We start from the raw sequence: 26,641 nt of genomic DNA on the forward strand, positions 1-26,641 counted from the left end.
CAGTGTCAAGTTGCTGCAGTGAAGACAAAGAATGAGGACTAAAAAGAAGTAGATCTGGCCATTAGATCACTGGTGACCTTTACCAGATGCTATACTGCAGTAAGTTTGTAACTCTACACTCTGCAAATATGATCTCTGCTCGTTAATGATTGCCTATTGTTTTCTGACTTTCTACAGAACTTTTCTTGTACTTTCTAATAGCACTTACCAAATACCATATTATACCATAGTTGTATCTTTAATTCTCCCTTTAGGGAGTATACCCTCACCCTCAAATACCTAGAGAAGAAACCCAATAATTACTTCTTGAAGAACCAAATAAATGGCCCACAATGGGATAAAGAAGCAATATACAATCTACTGTTTGCCAATGGTAAGGCTAGATATTTATTAAAAAAAAAAACACCCTGATATTTGAAAAGCAAACCTATTATAAAATGGTTGAACATAGACAGGATCAAAGAGATTATTCTGCCTATTTCAAGATGGCAGACTGAGAACTGGCTGGTTTTCCCTTCCTACATCAAATCCTGGAAAAGACAGAAAGTTAATTAGTGGTCACAAAGACAAAAGGAATTGAAGAGCTAGACACTGGGACTAATTCTGTGATGTACAACAGACTAAATCAAATTAAAGAGGAAAATCACAGGCTGAGATCAACATGGATCTTAAGGGGTAACAGAAACACAAAGAAGGGCAACAGAGCTACCAGTGTTCCATGCCCAAAGGTCGAATTCAGGAACAGAAAAGGGCCAAGGGAAAATCAACAGTGTTATTAGATGGAATACTACCGTGGGTACAGCCAAGTCAAATCAGCCCACGTTCATCCCCTGCACAACACCTCTGGGCAATGACAGAGGGTATATGACCCCAGGAGGGAGTAATGTGTACAAGATCTTAAAGAGACAGGGCAGTGTCCTGGCTGGCTGGTGACATCTAGAAAAAAGGGAAGCATTCATCCCCAGATCAGCCACCAGGATATCTAGCTCAGAAATATTTTCTACTTGCTCCTTTATTTTCACTGAAAATCAAGTGAAAACTCCAATGGCAGGTCTTAGTCCTCTTCCCAAGTAGGATGCATTAACAGAGGCAGGAGAAAGTCTAACAAGGAATTTCAATTATAAAAATGCTTATCCAATCACATAATGAGCAAACTCTCGAGGAATGTAAATCTCATTTACGATAGAACACAGGCTCAACAAATGAAGAACATACACAAAGAAAGAGTTAAAATACAATCAGAATAGGATTTTAAAATAAGTATGTTGACTTCCGCTTCTAGCCATAATGTAGTAACAGGAACCAGATGTACCCTTCATTTAAAACAACTAGAAAACTGGCCAAAATAGTTCAGCACTGGACAATAGGCAACACAGGACTGTGATCTTGAGTGAGGGGAAACTAATGAGGCGAGGCCTATGATCTGGCCTTCTGTCTGGAGACACATTCTGGACTTTACAGCAGGGACAGAGATCCCATGCAGAGTACAGCTGGATTGCTGAGTAGAGGAGAAGGAACTGGAATTAGAAGACTGAGATTTCTGGAAGATGCGCGGCAAAGTTCTGGAGAGAAGGGAACTATGCAGGAAAAAAAGCTTACAGATCTGTGTGGGGAGTCAAGTCTTTTGTACATACTAAGACATGTGCACAGGATACAATCCTACAAGGCTGGGCAAAGAATGACTGGGCTGCTGTAGCTGAATGGCTTCCAGAGCTCAGAATGGGCTGAGAATTATTCAAATTTCCACCAGCCAAAGTGGAGAGTTCTCACTGATCATTCAAAGCATTCGGTAGAGATCTTAGAAGGATCATACCTTAGCAGTGAGGCTAACCTATCTCTAGTGTAAATGTTATATTCTCATGCCAACCTTAACAAAACTTGAAAGGATCAAACAACTGTAAGTAACTGTCTACCAAAGCTCAACACTCTTGAAAGGAAAACAGAATCCAGACATGACAGTCTAAAGTTCACAATGTCCAGCATCCAATAAAAAAAAAAAAGTATTAGACATACCAAGAAGCAGGAAAATGTAACCTATAAACCAGGAGAAAAACAGACAACAGAAACAGATTCAGAAATGATGGAATTACCAGACAATAACATAAAAGCTATTATACTGATATTCAAATATTTAAAGGAAAATATAGTGACGACAAAAAAGTATCTAGAGATAAATATATATGTTTAATATCTTCCCAAAAATAAGGGAATACAGCACATCTAAGAAAAACAGGAAATGGGAAAAAGAACAAATGCAATTAGAGAACTTGGAAACCAAAAAAAAAAAAAATCTAACTGTTGAAATACAAACCTCAACCAACTTGAGAAACCTGAAGCCTCAGCAATGGAAAACACTTTGAATCAGTATGGTTTACCCAGAATCCACCAAGGACTTTGGAACTGATGGTACAACTGAAAGTTGGTGTTAGTGAAGGTAAAATAAGGGTGATCAGTTGAAGGTGCTTTCTTTTTTTTTAAGATTTTATTTATTTGAGAGAGAGAGAGATAGAGCATGAGTTGGAGGGAGAGGGAGAGAGAATCTGAAGCATACTCCGCATTGCGTGCAGAGCCCAACTCTAGGCTCAATTCCACGACTGCAAGATCACGACCTGAGCTGAAACCAAGAGTCGGATGCTTAACTGACCGAGCCACCCAGGTGCCCCAGTTTAAGAAGCAATTCGATCTTCGTATCTCACCTCTCCTTCTATGTAACTGGATGAGTGCCCTGACTTCTACTCCAGTAGAAATCTAGAGGCTTAGTCTCTTGAGGAGGCTTAGTCTCTTTCTACAGAACTGTTTCTTTGTTTCTCTCTCTAGAAACACAGGGTTTCTAGATGTAAGGCACTGCTGAGGACAGGGATACCACATTGAAAACGGGGGGATTAAGTAAATATATGCGTACTGGATATGGACATCCTCAGTCTTCCTTACATCTGAGGCCAAAACTACGGCATTCAGGCCTTTAACTTCTGGGTAGAAGACTGCTAGAATATTCTCTTGGAACTCTAACAATTCAAGAATAAAGATAGAAAAATTGGGACTCTCCAATAAAAGAACACAATCAGACCACTCCTACAGTAAAACTCAGCTGACAAATCCCACCCATTGGCTTAGTTTCCAGTCTGTCTCTTCGTTCCTCACTGTTAACTAGGAATTCACAACCAAATATGTCTGGTAAACATCTAAAGAAACTAACATAAAACATATACATCAAAACATACATACGAACAGAAAAAAAAAAAATCAACTTGGAGGGAAAAAAGAAGACTATATAGGGCCCCTGGGTGGCTCAGTCAGTTGGGTGTCTGCCTTTGATTCAGGTCCTGATCCCAGGGTCCTGGGATCGAGCCCCATGTTGGGCTCCTTGCTCAGTGGGGAGTCTGCTTCTCCCTCTCCCTCTGCCCCTCCCCTCCACTCATGCTCTCTCTCTCTCTCTAATAAATAAAATCTTTAAAAAAGAGAGAGATAATATAAAGAAAATATAATGAAATTATTGTTGTTCTCAGGGAGCTAAGACATTGTAGAATCATCAAATAAAAAATGGGTGTTATTTTAAAAGGAACAATGAGGGGACAAAATAAACTCCTAGATATTAAAAATATGACAGCAAAAGAACAGTTGGAATAAAAAGTTTATGAAATCTCCCAGAAAACAGAGCAAAAATATAAAGACATGGAAAAGAAGAGGGAAAGAAGGAAGGAAGGAAGGAAGGAAGAAAGAAAGAAAGAAAGATAGAGAAAAAGAAAATAAATTAGAGGGCTGGCCCAGGAGAGTCAATATCTGAATAACAGGCATTCATGAAAAAGATGACAGAGAAAATTAGGGAAGGAAACCATCAGCTAAGTAATTCAAGGCAATTTCCTGGAACCAAAGGATATGAGTTTCTAGATTGAAAGGGCCCACCAATAATAGCCCAGCATCATGAAGCAAAACAGACCCATACCAAGAAACATCACTGTGAAACTTCAGAACACTGGGGACAAAGAGAAGATCTTACAAGCTCACAGACAGAAAACAGTAATTCACAACAAAGAATCAGGATTCAGATCACTTTAAGCTTTTTCAAAAGCAATCCTGGGAACTACAAGACAATGGAACAATGTCATGATTATTTCCAACCTAAAATTCTATTCCAAGACAAACTATTGAGTATTATGGTAGATATGCTAGATCTCAAGACATAGGTCTTGAAAAATTTACTCCAATACATCCCTTTTTTCAGGTTTCTGCTCAAATATGTATCAAAGAGGCTTTCTTTGACCATCCTTTAAAAAAGAACTCCTCTTCACCCCCATCCTGGCTTCCCTATCTTCCTCATCTTCTCTAAAACACTGACAGAACCCTTTGTTTTAATCTCCCCGACCTGAAATACTCTCACTAAATATAAACTCCAAGAGGGCAGGGACTGTATGTTTACTGACGTGGTCTGAGCACCTTAAACTGTCTGCTACACAAATGACCCTCAATAAACAATGTATTGCTTTGATAGAAATAAACTTTTTTTTTTTTACAAAAGTAGACGATGGAGCAATCACATTGAGGCTATTTGTGTATGAGGATAAAATGCAGGCATTTTCAGAAATACAAGGTCTCAGAGGTCTCACTCAGAGACCTCTTTCTAAAAGCAGGAGTATTCCCCAAAAGGGAAAGAAAAAGCCATTCCCTATGTAGACTATGGTTTTCCCATTTTATTCCAAGTAGGAAATCTCTCTTACCACCTTAATTAGCAGATAAAATCTACCTCTGGTTCTCCCCTTTCACAAACAAAGAAGTAGCTTTCTCTGAATTAATTCCATCTTATTGAAATTCCTTAATAGAATGATTTACTTAATAGAAATTCATCCTGAAAGAAACAGAAAACACAGACTGCCAAAAGCCTCACATTAATAGAATTCAGCTGGGTATGGTTATGGCCAAGATCAGAATAGCTGATGCTTCTCTCTCTCCCATCTCTGTAGCCTAGCTGCAGCTGCCAGACATGGGAGAAGCTCACTGCTCACAGCACAGAATGGCAGCTTTGAACCATAACTAAAGGCAGGCTGCCAGTAATCAGCAGGAGATAGCTGAAATTAAAATAGAAGTTAAGAGGAAAACTGGACTGCTTTTCAGAAACTTGTCTATTCAATTAAGGCCAGTTATGCTTATATTTCCAAACATAAGAAGCCTAAAAACAATTTATTTAATCATCTCTGACAAATCCATTTCATTCATCAAATGTTCAGAAACTAAACTTTGTTTCCTGAGATTTACAGACATTGGCTTTGTAGACCTGGACAATCTGCTGTGAACTCTTCCAGCGCAGTGGCCGAGTCACTCCTTTTTTTCTTGTAAATCCCCGGCACTGTTCACAGTATCCAGCACATGGTACTTAATACACTTATACAAACTCCCTCATTTTCAGAAGACAATGAGGTTCAGAAATGCTATATGGCTCGCTCCAGGATGTTTATGCTAAAAATTACATCTAGGACTAGCAAACAGACATTAAAAATCTGACCCAATTTAAACAGAGATGAGGGGGAGAGCAAGGACAACTTTTTGAATCATGAATCACGCTGGCTCTTTCATGTAGTAGTTACCAGTTTCCCTTAAAAGTCAGCTAGAAAGATTTACAAATAATCAATTAGATCTGACCTCTTTAAAGGTAACTACATTACATGTGTCTAACAAATATTCAAAAGGACAGATCCTAAATTTTATACCCAAGAACAGTATCATTTTACCTGCATGATTCAATATTTGCACACCCCTTCTGAAGAATGCACCAACGTAATCTCTTTCTACGTTGGTATCTACCATCCTCACATATGTGAAAGCAACTTCACCTGCATATCCGCACGGTAGGTTATGTTCACCTAGTGAAGCTCCTAACACAGAGGATGGGGATCTGCCTGGAAAGGTGGGTGGGGCCGCAACACTGTACCAATTCTGTACTCACTTTTGAATTTATGCTGAAGGCACTGGGGAGCCACAGAAATATTTTAAGCAGAAAACTACAACGATTAGATCTGCATTTTAGAGAGATCATTCTGATGGCAACATGGGAAGATGGGTTAAGAGAAAGACAAATCTTGAGACAAAGAGACGTGAGGCTGCTGAAGTAATTTAAGTGAGAAATTATGAGAAATTATCCAAAATAAAGCCACGATAGAAGAAATGGCAGAAGTGATGGCAGAGTTAAGCAGCACTGCCACTGGGACGCAGGCTAATAATTGTAAAACTTAAGAGTCATACTGGTGTTATAAAGTGAGTAAAACCTCCAAAGCTTATTTAAACTCCCAAAGAAAGGCAAATGAACAACTTTTCTAACACGGCCTTCATGCTGTTAAGATAGTAACCAAAGGCCACAAAAATTGTCCCTCAGGTTCTCTGAGTAGCCAAGTGTCTAAAGGTATTCTGCCTAAAACAAAGCCCCTTTTCAATCACCCCAGCCAGCATTCTAATAGGTTACCACTGAAAGGGAAAGACAGGAAATGAATCAATAAACCTCAGGCACATGCTTGGCCTGGAAAGACACAGCAAGCATATCAAGGAGCAGAAATCTGAAAACAAAGGCCCTGGGTAATTTAATTACCAGGCCGGAATCTGCTGACTACCGGTTTAATTGTTTGAACAGTGCCCAAATTGTCTGACGAGGTGACCACCCTAGGATTTTTGCACCATTTACTGCATGTGACCACACAGACAAATATGAGAAATAGTTCTAAAGAATGTAGGAATCTTGAATAACCTTCATTAATCACACCTATGATTCCAAAGGAAAATTTTTAGAGTAAAAAATCTTTTAATAAATAACCCAAGGCTCTTTTTTGGCAAATTCAATTACCATTACATAGGCCATGCTATCAGGTCAAGAAAACAGTATCCGTCAGAGATGAGCACCAACTGCTATATACGAATTGGATAACAAAAATGACTCAGATTAAATTTATATGCACTTATTTACCATTATTCTTAGAAAAAGTTATTTTAGGGAGGTGTGGGAGTTGTAAGAAAGAATATAACTGCAGGGTGGTAACTATCAGTAAGTACTCAAAAACTGCTCAGTACACTAGAGGAAGCCAATTTTCTCCCTTGATTCAGTTAGTATTTCCTCATTCATGTTTATCTCCTGAAGAGTAAACCAACAGAAAACTCCTTTCAAAAACTGAACAAAGAAGTACCTCTGCTTAACCTGGCGGTGTTCTTGGGTTGGCTTCCCTGAGTGAACAAGGTATAAAAGGCCAAACTAGACTATTACATTCAACATTCATTCAACAGGTATTTATAAAATGCCCTATTTGGTGCTAAATCCTCACGAGCTTATAAACTAAAAGAGATAAAAAGATACACATGAAGACTTTAAATAATAATGATTTTTAATAATATTTTACAGCAGCATGTAAAGTCTAAAGTGAGTTGTATAGGAAAAAGAACTATAATGGTCTCAAAAGAAAATCAATGTAGACAAAATTGAGAAAGACTGAAGAAATGGAACTTTAGCTAGGCCCTTGTAAAAAGCAAGATTTGAATATGTAAAGAACAAAGGGCTTTCTAAGGCTCTAGATCAACATGAGCACAGATCTGGAAATTTACACATTTCTATTTTGAGAACCAATATGGAAATCAGCCTGGTTATGAGTTTTATGTTATGAGATTTGGTAAGAAGTCCACTGGCCAGTTTCCAAAGTACTGAAGACAGGGGCTCAAATCTTCCAATTTTCATGAAAGATAAAAAAGAATAGTTATATCCACCTAAGTGGACAAAACCATTACATGCTTTGCCTGGTTTTTGAGTTTTAATGACAACATTAAATTTACTGGTATCTACTATCATAATTCAATTCAATTCAATTAATTGACATGCTTAAGGGGGTAAAGGGAGGGCAGAGAATCCCTCAGGCAGAAGAAAGAGTAATGTGCAAAGTCACTAGGACAGAAGAAGCTTAAGCTCAAAGACACTTAAGTACAGTGGAGCTGTTAAAAGCTCAGGCTCTCAAGTCAGATACGGCTTGGAGCTTTGCTTGTGTCATTTGCTTGCTCTGTGACTTGGGAAAACTGCTAAACTCCGTTTCCTCTACTGTAAAATGGAGATATTAGTAAGTCCCTATCTTGTAAGGTTTTTGAAAGGACAAAATGACTACAGTACGTGTACAGGACTTAGCACAATGTCTAGCACATGTAAGTGTTCAAGAAATGATCATCTTTATTGTTTTTAAAGACAGGGTATGTGGAGTGTAATCATGCTTGTTGGCCTTGATAAGAATCCTGGATTTTATTCCAAAAACAATGGAAGCCCCTGTAAAGTTTTAACAGTTTCAATAGAATTTTTGTTTTAAAAAGATGGCTTACATCGTATCTCTTATAAGAAACCCCAAAGGAGGGCGCCTGGGTGGCTCAGTCGTTAAGCGTCTGCCTTCGGCTCAGGTCGTGATCCCAGGGTCCTGGGATCGAGCCCCGCATCGGGCTCCCTGCTCTGCCGGGAGCCTGCTTCTCCCTCTCCCACTCCCCCTGCTTGTGTTCCCTCTCTCTCTGTGTCTCTCTCTGTCAAATAAATAAATAAAATCTTTAAAAAAAAAAAAAAAAGAAACCCCAAAGGAAAAATTTACTACCAAGAAAAGTTTTGCTTTGAGGAATAGATATCTTTCTTTCTCTTAGGCAAAATTCTGTAAATGACTGTATCTCTTTTTCACCCTGAGAGCTAGAACGCTTAGAGCCAAATCTGAACTTCTTAGGCCCTCTTGCCTGCTGTGTCCTCCCACCTCCCATGAGTATTTTCTACTCTTGCATACATTTTCTGATTCAGTTCTTTATTCTTATTTATATTTTAGAATTACTGTTTTTCTAGTATTCTTTAAAGCTATTTCAACTGTTTATAAAATGAGGTGCAATCTAATTAACCAAACAAAAATAAAGGGCATAAACGCCATAACCTCATAATGCATGAATCATGCACTGTAGATGCATTCCCAGCATGCTACCTAAATCACTCTTTGGGTGTAAACCTTGTCAGATGGAGCAAGAAAACCAGATGGCACAGGAAACCTCTCTCTGTGCAAAGAAGCAGCAGATGAGGAGAGTGCAAAGACCTAAGGCCTTTCCTGAATTAGCAGGGCACAGTCAGGGCAACCAGTGCCAGAAGCAGAAGAGAACGGGAAAGTGGCAAGCTGCTGGGAAGTTATGTACTGGCTCAAGGTTAGAAGTTTGGTTTTTGTCTGTGAACGTTTTTTCTCCCGAAAGAACTTCACCCTCTTCATAACCTTCAGTTGCTCCGCTGTCTTATTTTCTCAGATCATGAGACCCCTTTGTTGCTTCACTTATCTCCCTCCTGAACTTGGATCTCCTGGTCAGCCATTTCAACTCTGACCTCTCTGGCCACAGCAACTCCTACATGCATTTGACCTTCTATTGTTCCAGTCCCCAACCTGGGTCATTCTTATTGTCCTACTTTTTCTCCTCCTGGGATGGAAAGCACGGATGACTGTGAGTCTACTGTGAACTCCCTCACTGCTAATTACTGATGCTTTTATTCATCCCTTGACTATCACAGGAGCACCACCAGCTGCTCTAAACCTTTCCCCGCACTGCAGTACCTAACGTACTGCTCTTTCCCCGATGTCTCATCTGCTACATTACATAATGAATTAAATCTCTATTAACAAACTCATCTTGCTTCTATTTTACCCCAAAGCTATATCCTCAGCCATGTCCTCAGCACCAGCTCTAATTCTCACTGGGACTGCACCTACGCACTACCTTCTCAGAGAAGGAGGAATTCCTCTCTTCTAAGCTAACCATTCCCTCTGTGCTTTTGATCCCCAGTATTTCGTCTACTCTGGGACCTGTTTCACCAACCATCTCGTTTGCTGCCTATATTCTTTTCTTTTCCAGCTTCCTTAAACACCAAGACCACCACCAAAAACAAAACCTTGACACAATACTGAATTCTATAGACCCTAATTATCCCTCAATTCTTTCCTTCTCTCCTTCCTTCCACCTTGAAAACCTCAAAAATACTTTTATAATACCATTCTTCCTGTCCTCACTATCCATGTGTCTATTTAAAGTTCTTGAAATCTGGCTTTATCTCCCAATTTATTGAGAAGTATTCTCTTCAAAGTCAGTGGTGATCTGTTGGTGACCAAATACACATCCCCCTCACTTCAAGCTGTCTCCCCTTTGTCTAATCAGGACAGAAACTGTCCTGACTTCCCAAGATTCTACTCCACCAATTGCACTTCTCCACTTCTAAAGAAGGCATAAACTCACTTCTTAGCCTTTTTCTCTCTGAGATTTCATTATTAATTACAGCTTTACTCATCACTTCTACGCAGGTAATTCTCAACTCTATACTTTTACTAATTTTTTTTTTTTACAGAAAAGGATTTATTGAGGTTTAATTTACATATAATAAAATGCAAATTCTTAGGTGGTTACTTAGATGAGATCTGATAATTGTATACTCTCTATAACCACCACTCAAAATAATAATACTACTAAACATTTCCCATCACCCAAGATAGTTCCCTCTTGCAACCAGTCAATTCTCCCCCACCCCAGAAAGAGTGAAAAGAGACAACCACTTCCCAATTTCTATTACCATGTATTTGCATTGCCTCTTCTAGAACTTCATGTAAATATATCCATATGGTATATTCTCCTTTGTGTCTAGCTTCTTTCACTGGGCATAACGTGTATAAGATTTGTTCACGTTCATGTGTAAGTAGTTCATTCCTTTCTACTACTGTGTTGTCTTCCCTTCTATTGCTATACCACAGTTCGTTTTGGATACGTTCTCCTGTTGATGGACATTTGGGTTGTTCCTGCCTGTGATGAAGCTGTTTCCTATACAAGTGGTTTTATGGATATTTGTTTTCACTTTCCTTAGGTAAATACCTAGGCACTGAATTGCTGGGTAATAGGTAGATGTACATTTAACTTGGTAAGAAACTGAGAAATAGTTCTCTTAAATGGCTATACCATGTTACACTCCCACCAGCAATGTGTAAGAATACTAGCTCATATCCTCATTAGCATTTAGTATTATCAGCCTTTTAAATTTTAACCGTTCTAGTTGATACGTAATGTTATCTGTTGTAGTTTTTAGTTTGTATTTTTCTGTTGACTAATACCGATGAATAATTTTCATGCGTTTATTTGGCCATTTATATATCTTCTTTAGTGAAGTGTCTGGTTCCAGTATTTTGCCCATTGTTAAACTGGGTGGTGCTTTTTTTATTAATGAATTTAAGTTCTCTTTTGAGTGGTCTCTGCTTTCATATATTCAACTGCCAACAGGTCGTATCAAACTAAATATTCTGCTGTTATCTCCAACACCACATTTAAAATCTAATTTGTATTTTTCTAGTTGGGAACCAGAACTCTCTATTGCTGTCAACCACATCACAAATACTCTTTCATCATGTTTGCTTTAAATCCTAACTCTCGACATTTTCCTCTTGACAGTAAGAACTCTTGAGAAGTGGCAGAGTAAATTATTAACAAACAGGCTCTGGGATTGCAAGGTTCAAATTCAGACTCTGCCACTTATTGGCTGTGTGACTTTGGGTAATAGGTATTTACTGAATCTTTCAGTGCCTAACTTCTAAGGCTTTTGTGAGGTTTAAACAAATAAATCATATAAAGTACTTTAAATAGTACACAATAAAAAAGGAATGCTCAATAAATATTACTTGTTATTTTTAGAATTAGAAATGACTTTTGCTTAAAATCTTTTCTCATGACGCCAACAAATAACATCTTAATCTAAGCATTTAGCCTCTTACCTCTAGACAATTAAAACAGTCTATTAAATGGCCTCTTTCCTTCTCCTCTAATTCAAACTACCACATCCCTGCTAGATTTATCTTCCTAAAAAAGTCCTTAAACACATCACCACCTTCTGGTTCTCAGATGCCCACTCCAAGAAATAATCCAAACCCTTCATCCAAACACTCAAGGTCTCTCACAACTGGTCTTTATATACCTCTCTTAACACACATCTCTTACAGGGGCACCTGGGTGGCTCAGCGTCTGCCTTTAGCTCAGGTCATAATTCTGGAGTCCGGGGATTGAACCCCACGTGGAGCCCCATATCGGGCTCCCTGCGGCAGGGAGTCTACTTCTCCCTCTCCCTCTGCTTCTCTACCCGGGCTCCCGCCTGCTGGCTCATGCTCTCACTCTCTCGCTCTCAAATAAATTAAAAAAAAAAAAAAAAAAGATATACTTCTTACATGTAGGACTAGGGAAAGAATCAAAAAGTATTCAAAAGATTATGCCTAAAATGAAAAAGCCAGCAGCAGCAATATAAACATTTTACTTAGGGAAAAGGAGGTAAATCTAATTAGCTAAGAGAAGTGAAAGTGGTTGCCTCTGAGGAAGGTAAATGCAGGTGGGGAGGAGCATGGGAAACTGCTCTTGTTTCTAACAAACCTTGCAGAATTATTTGACCTCTTACATTGGTACATTTTTAACTTTTTTAAAAATAAAAACTTGGAAAAGAAAAATACAGACCAAGAGAGACAGGGAAAAAAAAAAAAAGAAAAGAAAAAAGAAAGAAGAAAACTTGATTACTAAGTGGATAGCATAATGTGCGGTTTGGTTGTCCATACCTAATAATCCATAATCCACAGACTTATGGAAGGAATAGTTGGGCACATCCATTTACTTAGTGGAGCTACCATATTTTCAAATGGAAGAGTTTGGATTTTATCCAAAAGGCAATGGGAGGTAAAGGTTACTGAACACGGTAGTAATATAATAAAAAATAATATCTGGAGAAGATTAAATGGGAATTATATCAGAAATGTACTTGCTTGGAAAAGAAATAGGGAGTGGTAAAACATGCAGTCTTCATAATTGAGACATGAAGTGATGAGAGCCTAGATCAGGGTGATGACTGTGGAAACACAAGGATTTAATTTCAAGTCACTTTTTCAAGAACACAGGGTATGCTTTGGCGGCCAACTAAATATGAAACTAAGGTTAAAAAAAAAAAAAAGGAACACAACCCCCTCGGACACAAAGTAGGCACTAAAGGAATACTTGTAAAGTGTAATAAAGAGTAATTCCAAGGTTATAAACATAAAAGGTAAATTTTAATGTACAGTTCTTAAGACATAGTTCAATGCTGTTTATGTGGTTCTTTTTCATCTAACCCTCCAATTGACTTAAAATATTTTTGGCTCAGATTCACTTAAAATCTTATACATACTTCTCACTACTTGATTAATGTTCCATGGACTGCACTTTTTCACTTCTGTTTTACTTCCTCCTGGGCTTCATGTCAGAAACTGGCTGGCTACCAGACTGTTCTTTGCTTGCACCTACCTGAATCTACAGTTTATTCTGTCTTAACTTCCATATTCACCCTAGATATTTTATGTTAAAAATAAACTACATACATTTAAAAATCCCAAAATTATATTTCAATTTCTATAAAACAATGTGATCCAAACCTTTAACATCAAAAATCTTGGCAAGAAAGAAAATTTAGAATATTCCATTTTCACAGAAATTACATCTCACAAGTAATAGCCATTTCTAGTTTACTCATGAAACTATAGCTTCAAGCTTTAAAAATATCCCATTGGGTAAAGACTTAAGCTCTTGACGGCACTGCTCTTCTCAACTAACTTCTCTACTTCTAGTCTCCCTTTTTGCAGCAGAAATCCTTATAAGTGTGGTCTATTCTGCCTCTCCATTTTTCTTCTCTTATTTGCTGTTAAAACTCTTCTATGTAGCTTTTGACCCACTCACTCCACCAGCACTGCTCTTACCAACGGCCAAATACAATGGTCAACTGTCATTCTTCATCTTTCTTGGTCTATCCATTTGACATGGATGTTCATTCACACCACCCTCCTGAGAACACTTTGCTCACTTGGTTACCAGGACACTGCATTCTCTTGTCTCCTTTGCTGGCTCCTCCTATTTTCTCAAGCTTTTAATGTCTGAGTGCCTTAGGGATAGGACATTGGTCTTTTCCCCAATCATACTCACTCCTAAGATGGTCTCCATCTATCAAGAAATCCTACTGATTCTTCTTTTTCTTTTTTTGAGAGAGTGAATGTGAGCGGGGTGGGGGAGTGGGGGGTTGGGTGGGCAGAGGGAGAAAGAGAATCTTAAGCAGGCTCCACGCCCAGCATGGAGCCCTATGCAGGGCTTGATCTCATGACCCTGAGATCAAGACCTGAGCAGAAATCAAGAGTCAGATGCTTAACAACTGAGCCACCCAGGCACCCTCTACTGGTTCTTCTTTCACAACATATTGTGAGTCTGACCACGTAGCACTATGTGCATTGCTACTACCCTGCTGAACCATCATCATCTCTCACTAGGACTACTGGAACAGTCTCCTACCTAGTCTCTGTTTCCACCTCGCTCACTACAATCTAGTCTCAACACAGCAGCCAGAGTGGTGCTTTTAAAACGTCAAATTAGATGCGATCACTTCTTTGCTCAAACCCCTCTAAACGGTTCCTTTATTTTATTCCAGGTAAGAGCCAAAGTCCTTACAATGGCCTACAAAGTCCCCAAATCTGCCCCACTCCTGCTTGCCATTTGCCTTTCTGACGTCATCTACTATTCTTCCCTGCTCACTCTTGCTCTTCCCTCTTGCTTGCCTCTCTCCAGCCATACTGGCCTCCCTGCTATTCCTTGAATATACCAAGCACACTGCTGCCTCAGGACCCTTGCATTTAGTCTTCCCTCTCCCTGGATGACCCTCTTTCTCCCATATCTATCTGTGTTTTCCACTCTGCTCAAATGTCAGCGCAGCCTTCCCTGACTGCTCTATTTAACACTGCAATCAACTTACCTACTCCCCAACCCCTCCCTTTCTTGTTCTATTTCCATAACACTTATCTAATATAATCTAATATACTATATAATTCTATAATACCATCTAATATACTATATAATTCACTTAATTTCTTTATGGTCTCTCTCCCCACACCAAAATGTAAGATTCATAACAGGGATTTTTGTCTGTTTTCTTCATTGTGCAATTCCTATCATATAGAACAGTATGTAACACATAATTCGTTTTCAATAAAGGTTTCTTGAAAACCTGACTAAATTGAATGAACAAGCAAATGTAAGAAAGAACAGGAAAGAGAGAAAAAGGAAAAGAACAGAAGACAGAAAAAAGGAGAAAGGAAAAGAAAGAGAAGAAAAGGAAAGGAAGAAACTTGCCCCAAGCAATGCAACAAGTAATATGGTACAGCCAGCATGGTAAGCCAGATTCGCTTGGCTTCAGCCCATACTATTCCATTGCAGCATCAGTTAAGAAGCTTCTAAACAAGTATCTTAAGAATTGAAATAAGCTCAATAAGCAGTGGCATAAAGAAGAAAAAAAAGGTAAAAAAAGGCAAGGTATCTTTCCAGAGATACAATTAGAAAATGATTAAATCAGAACTATTTATTTAGAATTCAACTTTAAATAATACATTTCTCCAAACTACAGAAGTATACATATTTTTTTTTAATTTTAAAAAGATTTTTGTTTATTTATTTGTCAGAGAGAGAGAGAGAGAGAGCGAGCGCGCACACACAAGCAGGGGGAGGGACAGGCAGAGGGAGAAGCAGGTTCCGCACTGAGCAAGGAGCCTGATGTGGAACTTGATCCCAGAACCCTGGAATCATGACCTGAGCTGAAGGCAGATGCTTAACCAACTAAGCCACCCAGACATCCCCAAATCTTTCTTTTAAAACAGCTAAAATTAAAGATAATTTTAAAAAAATATTTTATTTATTTATTTGACACAGAGAGAGAGCACAAGTAGGCAGAGTGGCAGGCAGAGGGAGAGGGAGAAGCAGGCTCCCCGCCATGCAGAGCCTGATGTGGAGCTCGATCCCAGGACCCTGGGACCATGACCTGAGCCGAAGGCAGATGCCCAACCGACTAAGCCACCAGGCACCCCAAAATTAAAGATAATTTTGATAGGATTGGAGACTTCTGCTTGCAACCAAGATAGAGTAACAGGGACTGGGTTTACCCTCCCAAAACCATCCCCACAATAAATAAAAGACAAAAATATATGAGACATTGGTTTATAACACACTGAACATCAGGCAAAAAAGAAGAGTGATCCCTGAGAGGCAGGAAATAAATGAGGTGAGACCCATGAATACCCTCAACTAATACCTTGAGAGAAGGGTGTAGGCCACAGGATAGGGAAGGGAGACACAGGCAGAGCCCAGCAGAGTCCCTGAGTTGAGGAATCAGAGCTGAGAGTCTAGGGAGAACAAGCAAAGAAGAGAGAGGTACACACAGTGCAAAGCTTTGATCTGTGAAGGTCCCCCTTGAGCATCCAGGGGAGTACTGACTGGCACGTGTATGTGAGAAAATTATCCGAGGCCAGAAAAAGAACCATCTACGAGGATTAGAATAAACAGTGCCTGGTACCAGGATCACTGCCTGTTCCTACTGACCAGGCTAAAAAAGCCCCAATTTCATGGGGGCATTGGGTAGAGTACTCCAAAGTGGGAAATAATGATACCTAGACTGAGCACTGCTCCAATCATAAAAAGAAGACTTAAATGATATAAACTGTTTCCAAGTAACTTAACTGTGTCCCAGATCAAAGCTCAAGAGGAGGTACAGGAATACAAAAATATGTGGCAACCACTAAGGTAAAACTAACAATGTCTGACATCCACTCAAAGATTAGCAGGCATATAAAGAAGCAGGAAAATCTGACCAAAACTGGGTAGAAACATGAACAGTTCAAAACTGATTCAGCACTGACAGTGCTACCAGTATTAGGACATGTGGACATTACAAGTTATTAAAACTGTATTCCAGATGTTTAAAAACCTAACTAAAAGGGCGCCTGGGTGGCTCAGTCGTTAAGCGTCTGCCTTCAGCTCAGGTCATGATCCCAGGGTCCTGGGATCGAGCCCCACATCGGGCTCCCTGCCAGGCGGGGAGTCTGCTTCTCCCTCTCCCACTCCCCCTGCTTGTGTTCCCTCTCTCACTGTGTCTCTCTCTGTCAAATAAAATAAATAAAATCTTTAAAAAAAAAAAAAAATAAAAAAATAAAAACCTAACTAAAGACATAGTAGATATAGAAAAGAAAAAAAAAAGCCTTAATCAAGTTTACAGAGCAGAAATCTGCAATGTCTGAGACTGAGAAGTACACTGGATGAGATTAATGGCAAACTGGACATTGCAGAAGATGCTAGGACTTGAAGACCTACAAATAGCAACTCTCCAAAATGAAATACAGGGAGACAAAGGAATTTTTTAAAATGGAAAAAAACAACAGTGAGCTGTAGAACAATTTCAAACAGCCTAATATATGTGTAATTGGAGTCTCTAAAGAAGAGGAGGGAGGGGTGGGCCAGAAAAATTGGTCAAGAAAATAATGGCTGAGAATTTTCTGGATTTGATGGAAGCTGTACATTCACAGATCCAGTAAGAACAAAATCATGAAGAAAACCACAGGAAGGCATATCATAACCAAGTTGTTGAAACCAGTAATAAACAGAAAACTATAAAATCAGCCACAGAATTGAGCCAAATTACATACAGAGGAATAAAGAAAAAGATGACAGCAGGTTTCTTGTCAGAAATAATGCAAATGGGAATACAGTGGAGCAACATCTTTAAAGTACTGAAAGAAAAAAACCCACATTAGAATTATATACCCAGTACAAGTATCTCTCAAAAACAAAGATTTGAGACACACAAAAGCTGAAAGATTTCATCACCAACAGACCTGATTTACAAGAAATGCCAAAGAAAATCCAATGTGCATCTACATACAGGGATGTGGCAATGATATTCCACTAATAAATATGTAAGATTTTAAAAAATATCGAACTCTCTTTGACTTTTTAAACAAAAGTAACAACACTGTATTTTGTATTTTATTAAATAGGCATAAGTAAAATGTATGACAAGAACATAAAGGCCAGGAGGGGCAAAATAATGGTATATTATTTTAAGACTCATGCTATATGTGAAGTGGTGAACAATTACTTGAAGGTAGACTGTAAGTTAAAGACCTGTACGTGAGTGTTCAGAGCAATTCATGTGTAACAGCCAAAAACCGAAACCATCCCAATTATCTATTAACACATGAATGGATAAACTGGGGTATATTCATATAATAGAAAGCTATTTACAATAAAACTACTTAGTGAAAAAAGATGGTATGTTGATACAACAAAATGGATAAATCATAAAATAATTATATACTGTATGACCATATTTATATAAAACTCCACAAGACAAACTCATCTACAGTGACAGAAAACAGATCAGTAGTTGCTTGGTCCTGAGGTGGGGCAAGAGAGATAAAAAGGGGCACAAAGGAACTTCTGGAAATTATGGATATCTTGACTGTGGTAATGGTTTCATGTGTGTCTGCGTGTGTGTGTGTGTGTGTGTGTGTGTGTGTGTGAAAATGTATTATGTTGTACACATTAAATATGTGCACTTTACTGTATATGGATAATTCCTCACTAAGGCTGTTTTAAAACCATTCGGGATTTAAATGTGCAGGTTAAAAACCAAAAGTGTTAGACTACCTAGTGTTCTGGCTCTACAAGAATAAAAATAAAAGAGATGAAAACTAGAACAAAATATTTGTAATATTTTTAAGGGTTAGAATGGATCACAGAAACCAATTAATCAAAATCTTTCCTTACTAGAGATAAAGGAACTAGGTCCCAGAGGGCTGCAGGGACTTGCCCGGGGTTGCACAGCTATGGTCAGTAGCTTACTAAACTGTATGAGCCACAATGGCAGCAGAGAACAGGTTATTCAGGTCATCATTACATCCTCTAAACCTACAGCAATGCCTGGGAACTCAGTAAGTATTTGTCGACTGATGTTTCCCCTGGAAGGAAAGGTAAAAAATGAAGATAAAAGGAAAGAAAATCCCCCTTGCAATATGACTGCAAGTTTTTTCCTGTCTGTAATTCTCCCATCTCTCTCACACAGATGAGGGAATTAAGCAATAGCTTTAATACATAAACATCATGAATACAAGAGAATAAATTATATTCCTTATCTTTGTTTCACTGAATATTTTATTATATTCTCATGCTTAAAAAGTTCTAGTTCAAGTTGTCAACTCTTAAACAAGCAGGAAAGTCAATAGGAAATACTCCATTCGTGAAGATTAGTGACATTTTCAAATTAAAAACAAATTTAAAGAATAGTGAAATACTTACCAAAAATTTCTCCATTTTTGGCATATTCTGTCACAAGGTATAACATATTTTTGGTCTCCATTACCTATTGATAAAAAATTCCATATTAGTCTGACAGGAAAGGATTGCAATTCTATTCTACTGAAACTCAACATTCTATGGAGTTACTAAATAAAACTACTAATAGAAGTATCAAATTTATGAATAATTCAGAAGGTGGCTAAGTTTACAAGAATGACAATATCCTTCTGCTAATGATTTGTGAGGAATCTAGATGCTCACTTTTCCAAGTGTGGTCCATGGACCGGCAGCAGCGGCAGCACTGCGCGGGCAAATGTTAGAAATGCAGAATCTCAGGCCCCACCCCGGACCTACTGACATAGAATTTCTATTTTAACAAAAATGTGATTGTTATGTACATTCAAGTTAAAAAAATACGAATACAAGTAACAGGAATTTTGAAGATCAACTTTTTACCACCTTCTCACGGACTTTTCTAGCCCTGTGCTATAGGTAGACTTTGATTAAGAATAATAGAGATAAATAAAATAAAGCTCGGTTTATCAGGCCTGTAGCCTGGATCATCTGGCACAATAGGATATTCCTCCTACTGTACTGTGATATTGTTACAAACTACTGTTATTTTGAAATCACTATTCAAAAGCTTCTTCATAACTCCACTGGTATACATTTTTATTCATTTTTCTAGGTTCGGAAAGGAAGCACGTCAGTGTCACAAATGGGATATTTCAACCTATACTGAACCAAAAGAAAATGAATTTATAAGTACAAAATGAGTGAATTTTAGATTCTCTGTAACACCATCCTTTTATGTACTGGCACATGATAACAATGAAAATTTAACCGTTATCTACTAAAAGGCTGGAAATTGATTTTGCCCTAACGTGTCAGCTTAGGACTATTCCCAATCAGGCCAGAAAACTAAGAACTACGTACAACTGGAGTCTAAATAAGATAAATAGTAAGTCAATTTAACTGCTTATTTAGCTCAAATAAAGATGGAATTCTGTGAATCATGGTAGTTTTAATCTTAGTTTGGCTTATGGTTCATCAGACTTCTAAGGATGTGGATAGTTTCTTATAAGTATCCTCTTTAGGGAAAAGAAAAAAAAGCTTAAAAGGAGAAATACTCTGATATAAATATCACCAAAGAAGCCTTCTGCAGTTTTAGAACTGTTTTGAGTGGCACACCATGGTCTCTCATTCTAATGGTAATACTAATGGTCTCCAATGGTCTCCACACCTTTTTAATTGCAAATCTCTATCAGTAACAAGTTGTTTAGCCAAATGTGTATTACACATTCATGTACATGTATATATACACAAACATATGCGTATGCTTATATGAATATAAGCAGCACAAATTACATACTTGTGGCACTATACAAACACATTATATACATTATAGAATGCACACAAGTAGATATAAAAAATAAGCATAGAAGTTCTAATATTTTCTTATTATGCCCAAGAGACACTTGTGCTAACCCATGTGAGTGCACATAGTAGTGTGCATTAGTAATAGCTCTCTGTGGAAAAAAAAAAAGGCCCTAACTTGTAAACAGCTTTCTATGGTGTAAATACTCCCACCATAGCTGATTTTGAGCTACTAACATGTTATTAGTTGGTTTGCAAAACATCTGAAAATTTAACAATCAGTTCTTACAAGCCAGTACAGGCTGAGTCCAGCATACCACTGGGTGTACGCATCACACTATGGAGATTAAAGTCATAGGCCAGCATACTGTAACATTTTAGTTTAAAAATAGTTTTCCAATAGGGGTGCTTGGGTGGCTCAGTGCTGGACTCTTGATTTTGGCTCAGGTCATGATTGGTGCTGGGCATGGAGCCTGCTTAAGATTCTCTCTCTCCCTCTCCCCGCCTTCTCTCTCTCTCTCACCCTCCTCCCCTCTAAAAAAATAGTTTTCTAATATAAAAATTCTACATATTAATGAATAGAAGTGTTAAAAAAAAGTTTCATATTACATTATCATCCCTCAATATGAATTACTCTTTAAAAATCAGAGATCTTTTTTTTTTGAACTATACAAAAAAAAACTATACAAAAAATACAGAAGTGTATGCCAAAGGACAGCAATTGCTATCCTTTGGAACTGTTAAAATAACTGATAGTTATTTTAAACACATTTAAATGTAGCACATATCTTAGAGACCCACAGAATAAGACCATCTCACTCCTTAAGATGAGAGATCTTTTTTTTTAAGGTTTATTTATTTATTGTAGAGAAAGAGAGAGAGCATGTGTGGGTGGGGGGAGGGGTAAAGGAAGAGGGAGAGAGAATCCCAAGCAGACTCTGCACTGAGTTGGCCACGGAGCTGGATCCCACAACCCCCAAGATCAAGACCTGAGCTGAAACCAAGAGTCAGACACTTAACCGACTGAGCTACCCAGGCGCCCCGGAGAATATCTTCCTTTTAAAAAATATAGTTTACACTTGAAATGGGTACAATTTATTTTATAAAAATTATATCTCAATAAAGTTAATTTTTTAAAAAATGACTCCTTTACTTTATCTGACAAAATAACCCAAACAAAATATAAGGTTTGGCTCTAAGTATTACCAAGTATGCCACTAAGTAATATACTATTTTAACCTTTGTATTTCATAAAACATTAACAGTGTATTTTTTTTATTAAGCAAAACTGCCATATCCTCATTTATGGTACCACCACTGAAAGTCAACAGGCTTGAGTATCATAAATACACAACTACAAACTTTTTAATTAAATAACTTACAGTGTGAGAGATAACTTAAAATTAAGCTACTAGTTTTTTATTTCCTAATTTTTACTTAAATATAGAAAATGGGTACTCAGTTTAATAAAACCCATATAATTATTCCTTTTTTTATGGACTAAAAAAACTAACATAAAAGAGAAAGATGATACAAAAGAGAAAACAGGATGTGAGAAGCATGGAGAGGAATAAGGTTACATCCTACCTGATAAAGTTTGATGATGTGAGGGTGGTCTAACATTTTCATTATTTGTACTTCTCGGTAGATTTTCTCAAGGTTCACTGCATCCAGCTGAGATTTATCTATTATTTTTATCGCCACCTGTGTCCCGGACACAAATAAATACAATTAGTATGTGATGGTTAACATTTTCCAGTTAAGAATCTTTTGAATATAGGGCACCTGATACTTTGCCTGTAAGTTCCTAGGACAACAAAAATACTTGAAATTCAATGCTCATTCATTCAACAAGTTACTTCTTAAACATCTACCACGTGACGCACTGTGGCGATTTTGTTTAGGAGTTACCTTCAGTGTGCTAAGAAGAACCCTGCAGAGTTACTTTAATAAAACATTGTTTCTCTTTTAATATAACTGTAATGTTTTACTCTACTTATAAACTGAAGAAATAAAAGCTCATCAGCTTCAACCAGTTATCAGCCTGTTGCAAAGTACCTGTAAATAAATGATCAGCCAAGTAGAAGGCAGGTTCTGCTGTACTGAAATACAGCTTTTCTAGAAAAGCAAGTGATAGATTCCAAAGAATATAGATATAGCTTTCTGGGGGAGGTAGGAAGGCTAAATATAAAGTGTTAAAATCTATTTATATGAAAGATACCAACTGGATTAAACTTTATTTTTTAAAAGTTTTAATTTACTTATTTATTGAGAGAGAGCATGCACACACAAATGGGAGGAGGGGCAAAGGGAGAGGGAGAAGCATGATCCCCGCTGAGCAGGGAGCCCAATGTGGGGCTCAATCCCAGAACCCTGGGATCATGACCTGAGCCAAAGGGAGATGCTTAACCGACTGAGTCACCCAGGTGCCCCTAAATTTTATTTTAAAAATCAAAGTGCAAAAACTCATCTGTTAGTAATTACACTAGCTTTTGACCTCCTTAAAAGAATCTGATTTTTAAGAATGTGGCCTCTTCCTATCATAACTAGATAGGAACCCAAACCACTCCAAGGTTAACAATTTGAAGGAACTGCATTTGAAGGTGAATAACTAGGTAGTTAAAAATCACGAATCATGTACCTTTTTCTATGCAATCAAAAAAGAACTTATTTTTTTTAGAAACTGTAGCTATTTGGTTAGGAAATAAGCCTTTCTGATTTAACTAAAATTTTCAGATCACTGGGAACCACTCAAACTTGATTATAACAAGTTCTGAAGAAACTCTAAAATGTACTTCACAGTCTACCAAAAAGTATTCTGAACATAACTCAGTTTTATGTTGTTTCAAGATAATTATTATCAATTATTGTATGTGCTATATATAATAGTTCATACTTCTAAAAGGTATCCAAGGATATAGGACTCAGCTTGTCAATTCACTTAATTTCTTCAGGCTCCTGTTTATATAGTTTTTTCTTCTTTCCTATGGCTGCTTTGTCCTTTGCTGTTACCTCTTAAAGCTCTACTATAAGGTTTATTTCTTACCAATATCTATTTCTAATTTGCTATCCACAGCTTATTTCCTGATTTGAATTAATTGTAACCCAGAGAAGAACTCAAGCTTCCCAGGGGAAATCAGATTACTAAATATAATGCATAAAATTAAATTTACTACCTAAGAAGAAAGGGGGGTAGTTCCTTCTCTAGACAGTGAAGTGCATAGGTTTTGTGATATTTTCATTATGTTTGGTGGTGTATTATTTCCATAATCAAAATATCCTAGAAAGTAAAGGGTGCTAAACTTTGCTAGATAAGGACACTAATCAATATTATACTTGATATTAAGGACATTATTGGACCACCCCAATATTTATTTAAATTTAAATAGATTTTTAAAAAAGATTTTATTTATTTGTCAGAGAGAGAGAGAGAGAGAGCACAAGCAGGAGGAGTGGCAGGCAGAGGGAGAAGCAGGCTCCCTGCTAAGCAGGGAGCCCAATGTGGGACTCAAACCCAGGATCCTGGGATCATGACCTGAGCCAAAGGCAGCTGCTTAACCAACTGAGCCACCCAGGCATCCCTAAATTTAAACAGATTTAAAGCAACCCCCTCCTCCTCAATTTTATGATATAGTATTATTAGTTACTTTAGGTAAAAGCTGCCAGATAAAAGGATAAGTGTATACTTTAATTTCCCCAATATTCCTTAGGAAGGTAATATGGAGTTTCACAGACATGCTTATTTTGAAGAAAATGTCTTGCCCTCCAATTGCTGGAGCATGTCTAGATATCCCCCTCACCAAAAAAAAACTTTTATAATGAAATGGGTCAGAACCTGTTAATAAAAAGAATATCTTGATTATCATATCTTTAACACTATAATGTTAAAGAAAAACTTTAGACACTAAATTCCAATTAAAGCAAGGTATTACCAAGAGATACCTCATACTCTTTTTTAAAACCCTGGCCTCAAACAATGAAAAACTGAAAAATACATAAATTATCTAAATAAACCTTAGTAAGTCATAAATCTCATTATTCAACTTTTCTCAACCAAAAAATTCTCAAATGACAAAATCAAATTCTCTTTAGTTTTATCTTATAAATATATGAACCACACGTGTACCTACTTATATCTTTACCCTGTTATCCCTTGCTTGTAAGGCTTGTAAGGATTATGAAAAAGTAAAGCACTAAATAAAAAGCAGAGCATGTGTTAGCATGCTCCTTTTAATAGTTAGGGCTTTTATTAATGTGGATGTATCACATTGCCTGATTTGCAGATGTGGAACCACCCTTGCAGCCCAGGAATAAATCCCACTTGGTCGTGGTGAATAATCCTTTTAGTGTACTGTTGGATCCTATTAGCTAGTATCTTGGTGAGAATTTTTGCATCCATGTTCATCAAAATACCATTAACATTTTTCGCAGAGCTGGAGCAAACAATCCTAAAATTTGTATGGAATGAGAAAAGACCCCGAATGGCCAAAGTAACGTTGAAAAAGAAAACCAAAGCTAGAAGCATCACAATTTCGGACTTCAAGCTCTATTACAAAGCTGTCATCATCAAGACAGTATGGTACTGGCACAAAAACAGACACACAGATCAATGGAACAGAATAGAGAACCCAGAACTGGACCCTCAATTCTCTGATCAACTAATCTTCGACAAAGCAGGAAAGAATATCCAATGGAAAAAACAGTCTTTTCAAGAAATGGTGCTGGGAAAACTGGACAGTACATGCAGGAGAATGAAACTGGACCACTTTCTTACACCACACACAAAAATAAATTCAAAATGGATGAAAGACCTAAATGTGAGACAGGAATCCATGAAATCCTAGAGAAGAACACAGGCAGCAACCTTTTTGACCTCGACCGCAGGAATTTCTTGCTAGACATGTCTCCAAAGGCAAGGGAAACAAAAGCAAAAAATGAACTATTGGGACTTCATCAAGATAAAAAGCTTCTGCACAGCAAGGAAACCATCAACAAAACTAACAGGCAACCTACGGAATGGGAGAAGATATTTGCAAATGTCTTATCAGATAAAGGGTTAGTCCAAAATCTGTAATCTATCAAACTCAACACCTAAAGAACAAAAAACCCAGGCAAGAAATGGGCAGAAGACACGAACAGCCATTTCTCCAAAGACATATAAATAGGCCAAGAGACACATGAAAAAATGCTCAACATCACTTGGCATCAGGGAAATACAAATCAAAACCACAATGAGATACCACCTCACAACTGTCAAAATGGCTAAAATTAACAACTCAGGAAACAACAGATGTTGTTGGCAAGGATGTAGAGAAAGGGGAACCCTCTTACACTGGTGCAGCCACTCTGGAAAACAGTACGGAGGTTCCTCAAAAAGTTACAAATAGAGCTACCTTATGACCCAGCATTTGCACTACTAGGTATTTATCCAAAGGATACAAACATAGTGATTTGAAGGGGCAGCTATACCCCAATGTTTATAGCAGCAATGTCCACAATAGACAAACTATGAAAAGAGCCCAGATGTCCATCAGATGAATGGCTAAAGATGTGGTGTGTGTTTACACACACACACACACACACACACACACACACACACACAGGAATATTACTCAGCCGTCAATAAGAATGAAATGTCGCCATTTGCAACAATATGGATAGAACTAGAAGGTATTATTAGGTTAAGTGAAATAAGTCAGAGAAAGACAAATACCATATGATTTCACTGATATGTGGAATTTAAGAAATAAAACAGATAAGCATAGGGGAAGGGAAGGAAAAATAAAATAAGATGAAAACTGAGAGAGGCAAACTGTAAGAGACACTGAACTCTAGGAAACAGGGTTGCTGGAGGGGAGATGGGTGGGGGGAAGGGATAAGTGGTGATGGGCATTAAGGAGGGAGGGCTCTTGATGTAAGGAGCACTGGGTGTTCTATGCAACTAATGAATCACTAAATTCTACTTCTGAAAATAATAAAAAAAGAATAAAAAATAAATTGTTAAAGCTTGAAAAAAAATAGGGCTTGTCTAACTGCTATGAACAAGTAGACCACAAAATGTATAGTGATTCAAATAGAACAGAAGTTTATTTTTTGCTCA

General features: G+C 37.7%; 1 protein-coding gene across 7 annotated transcripts in view; it reads right to left on the reverse strand.

Moving 5' to 3' along the window:
• The window catches only part of SIK2 (salt inducible kinase 2), a 133,169-nt gene that overhangs the window by 91,576 nt on the left and 14,952 nt on the right, over positions 1–26,641 (reverse strand). For 5 of the 7 annotated variants that reach the window (XR_013442614.1, XR_013442613.1, XM_078059008.1 and 2 more), the window contains exons 2-3: positions 22,129–22,245; positions 19,165–19,228 (exon numbers count right to left, since the gene is read on the reverse strand). Coding sequence is in view for 5 of the 7 variants with exons in the window: in XM_078059008.1 (XP_077915134.1) it covers positions 19,165–19,228; positions 22,129–22,245 (181 nt within the window). In the remaining 2 variants the exon portion in view is untranslated. Of the gene's footprint in view, positions 1–19,164; positions 19,229–19,425; positions 19,532–22,128; positions 22,248–26,641 lie in introns of those variants that run through there. The other 2 variants (XM_078059006.1, XM_078059005.1) reach the window with 2 other exon arrangements.

This window comes from Halichoerus grypus, chromosome 11 (assembly GCF_964656455.1).
Source record: "Halichoerus grypus chromosome 11, mHalGry1.hap1.1, whole genome shotgun sequence".
Taxonomy (NCBI): Eukaryota; Metazoa; Chordata; class Mammalia; order Carnivora; family Phocidae; genus Halichoerus; species Halichoerus grypus.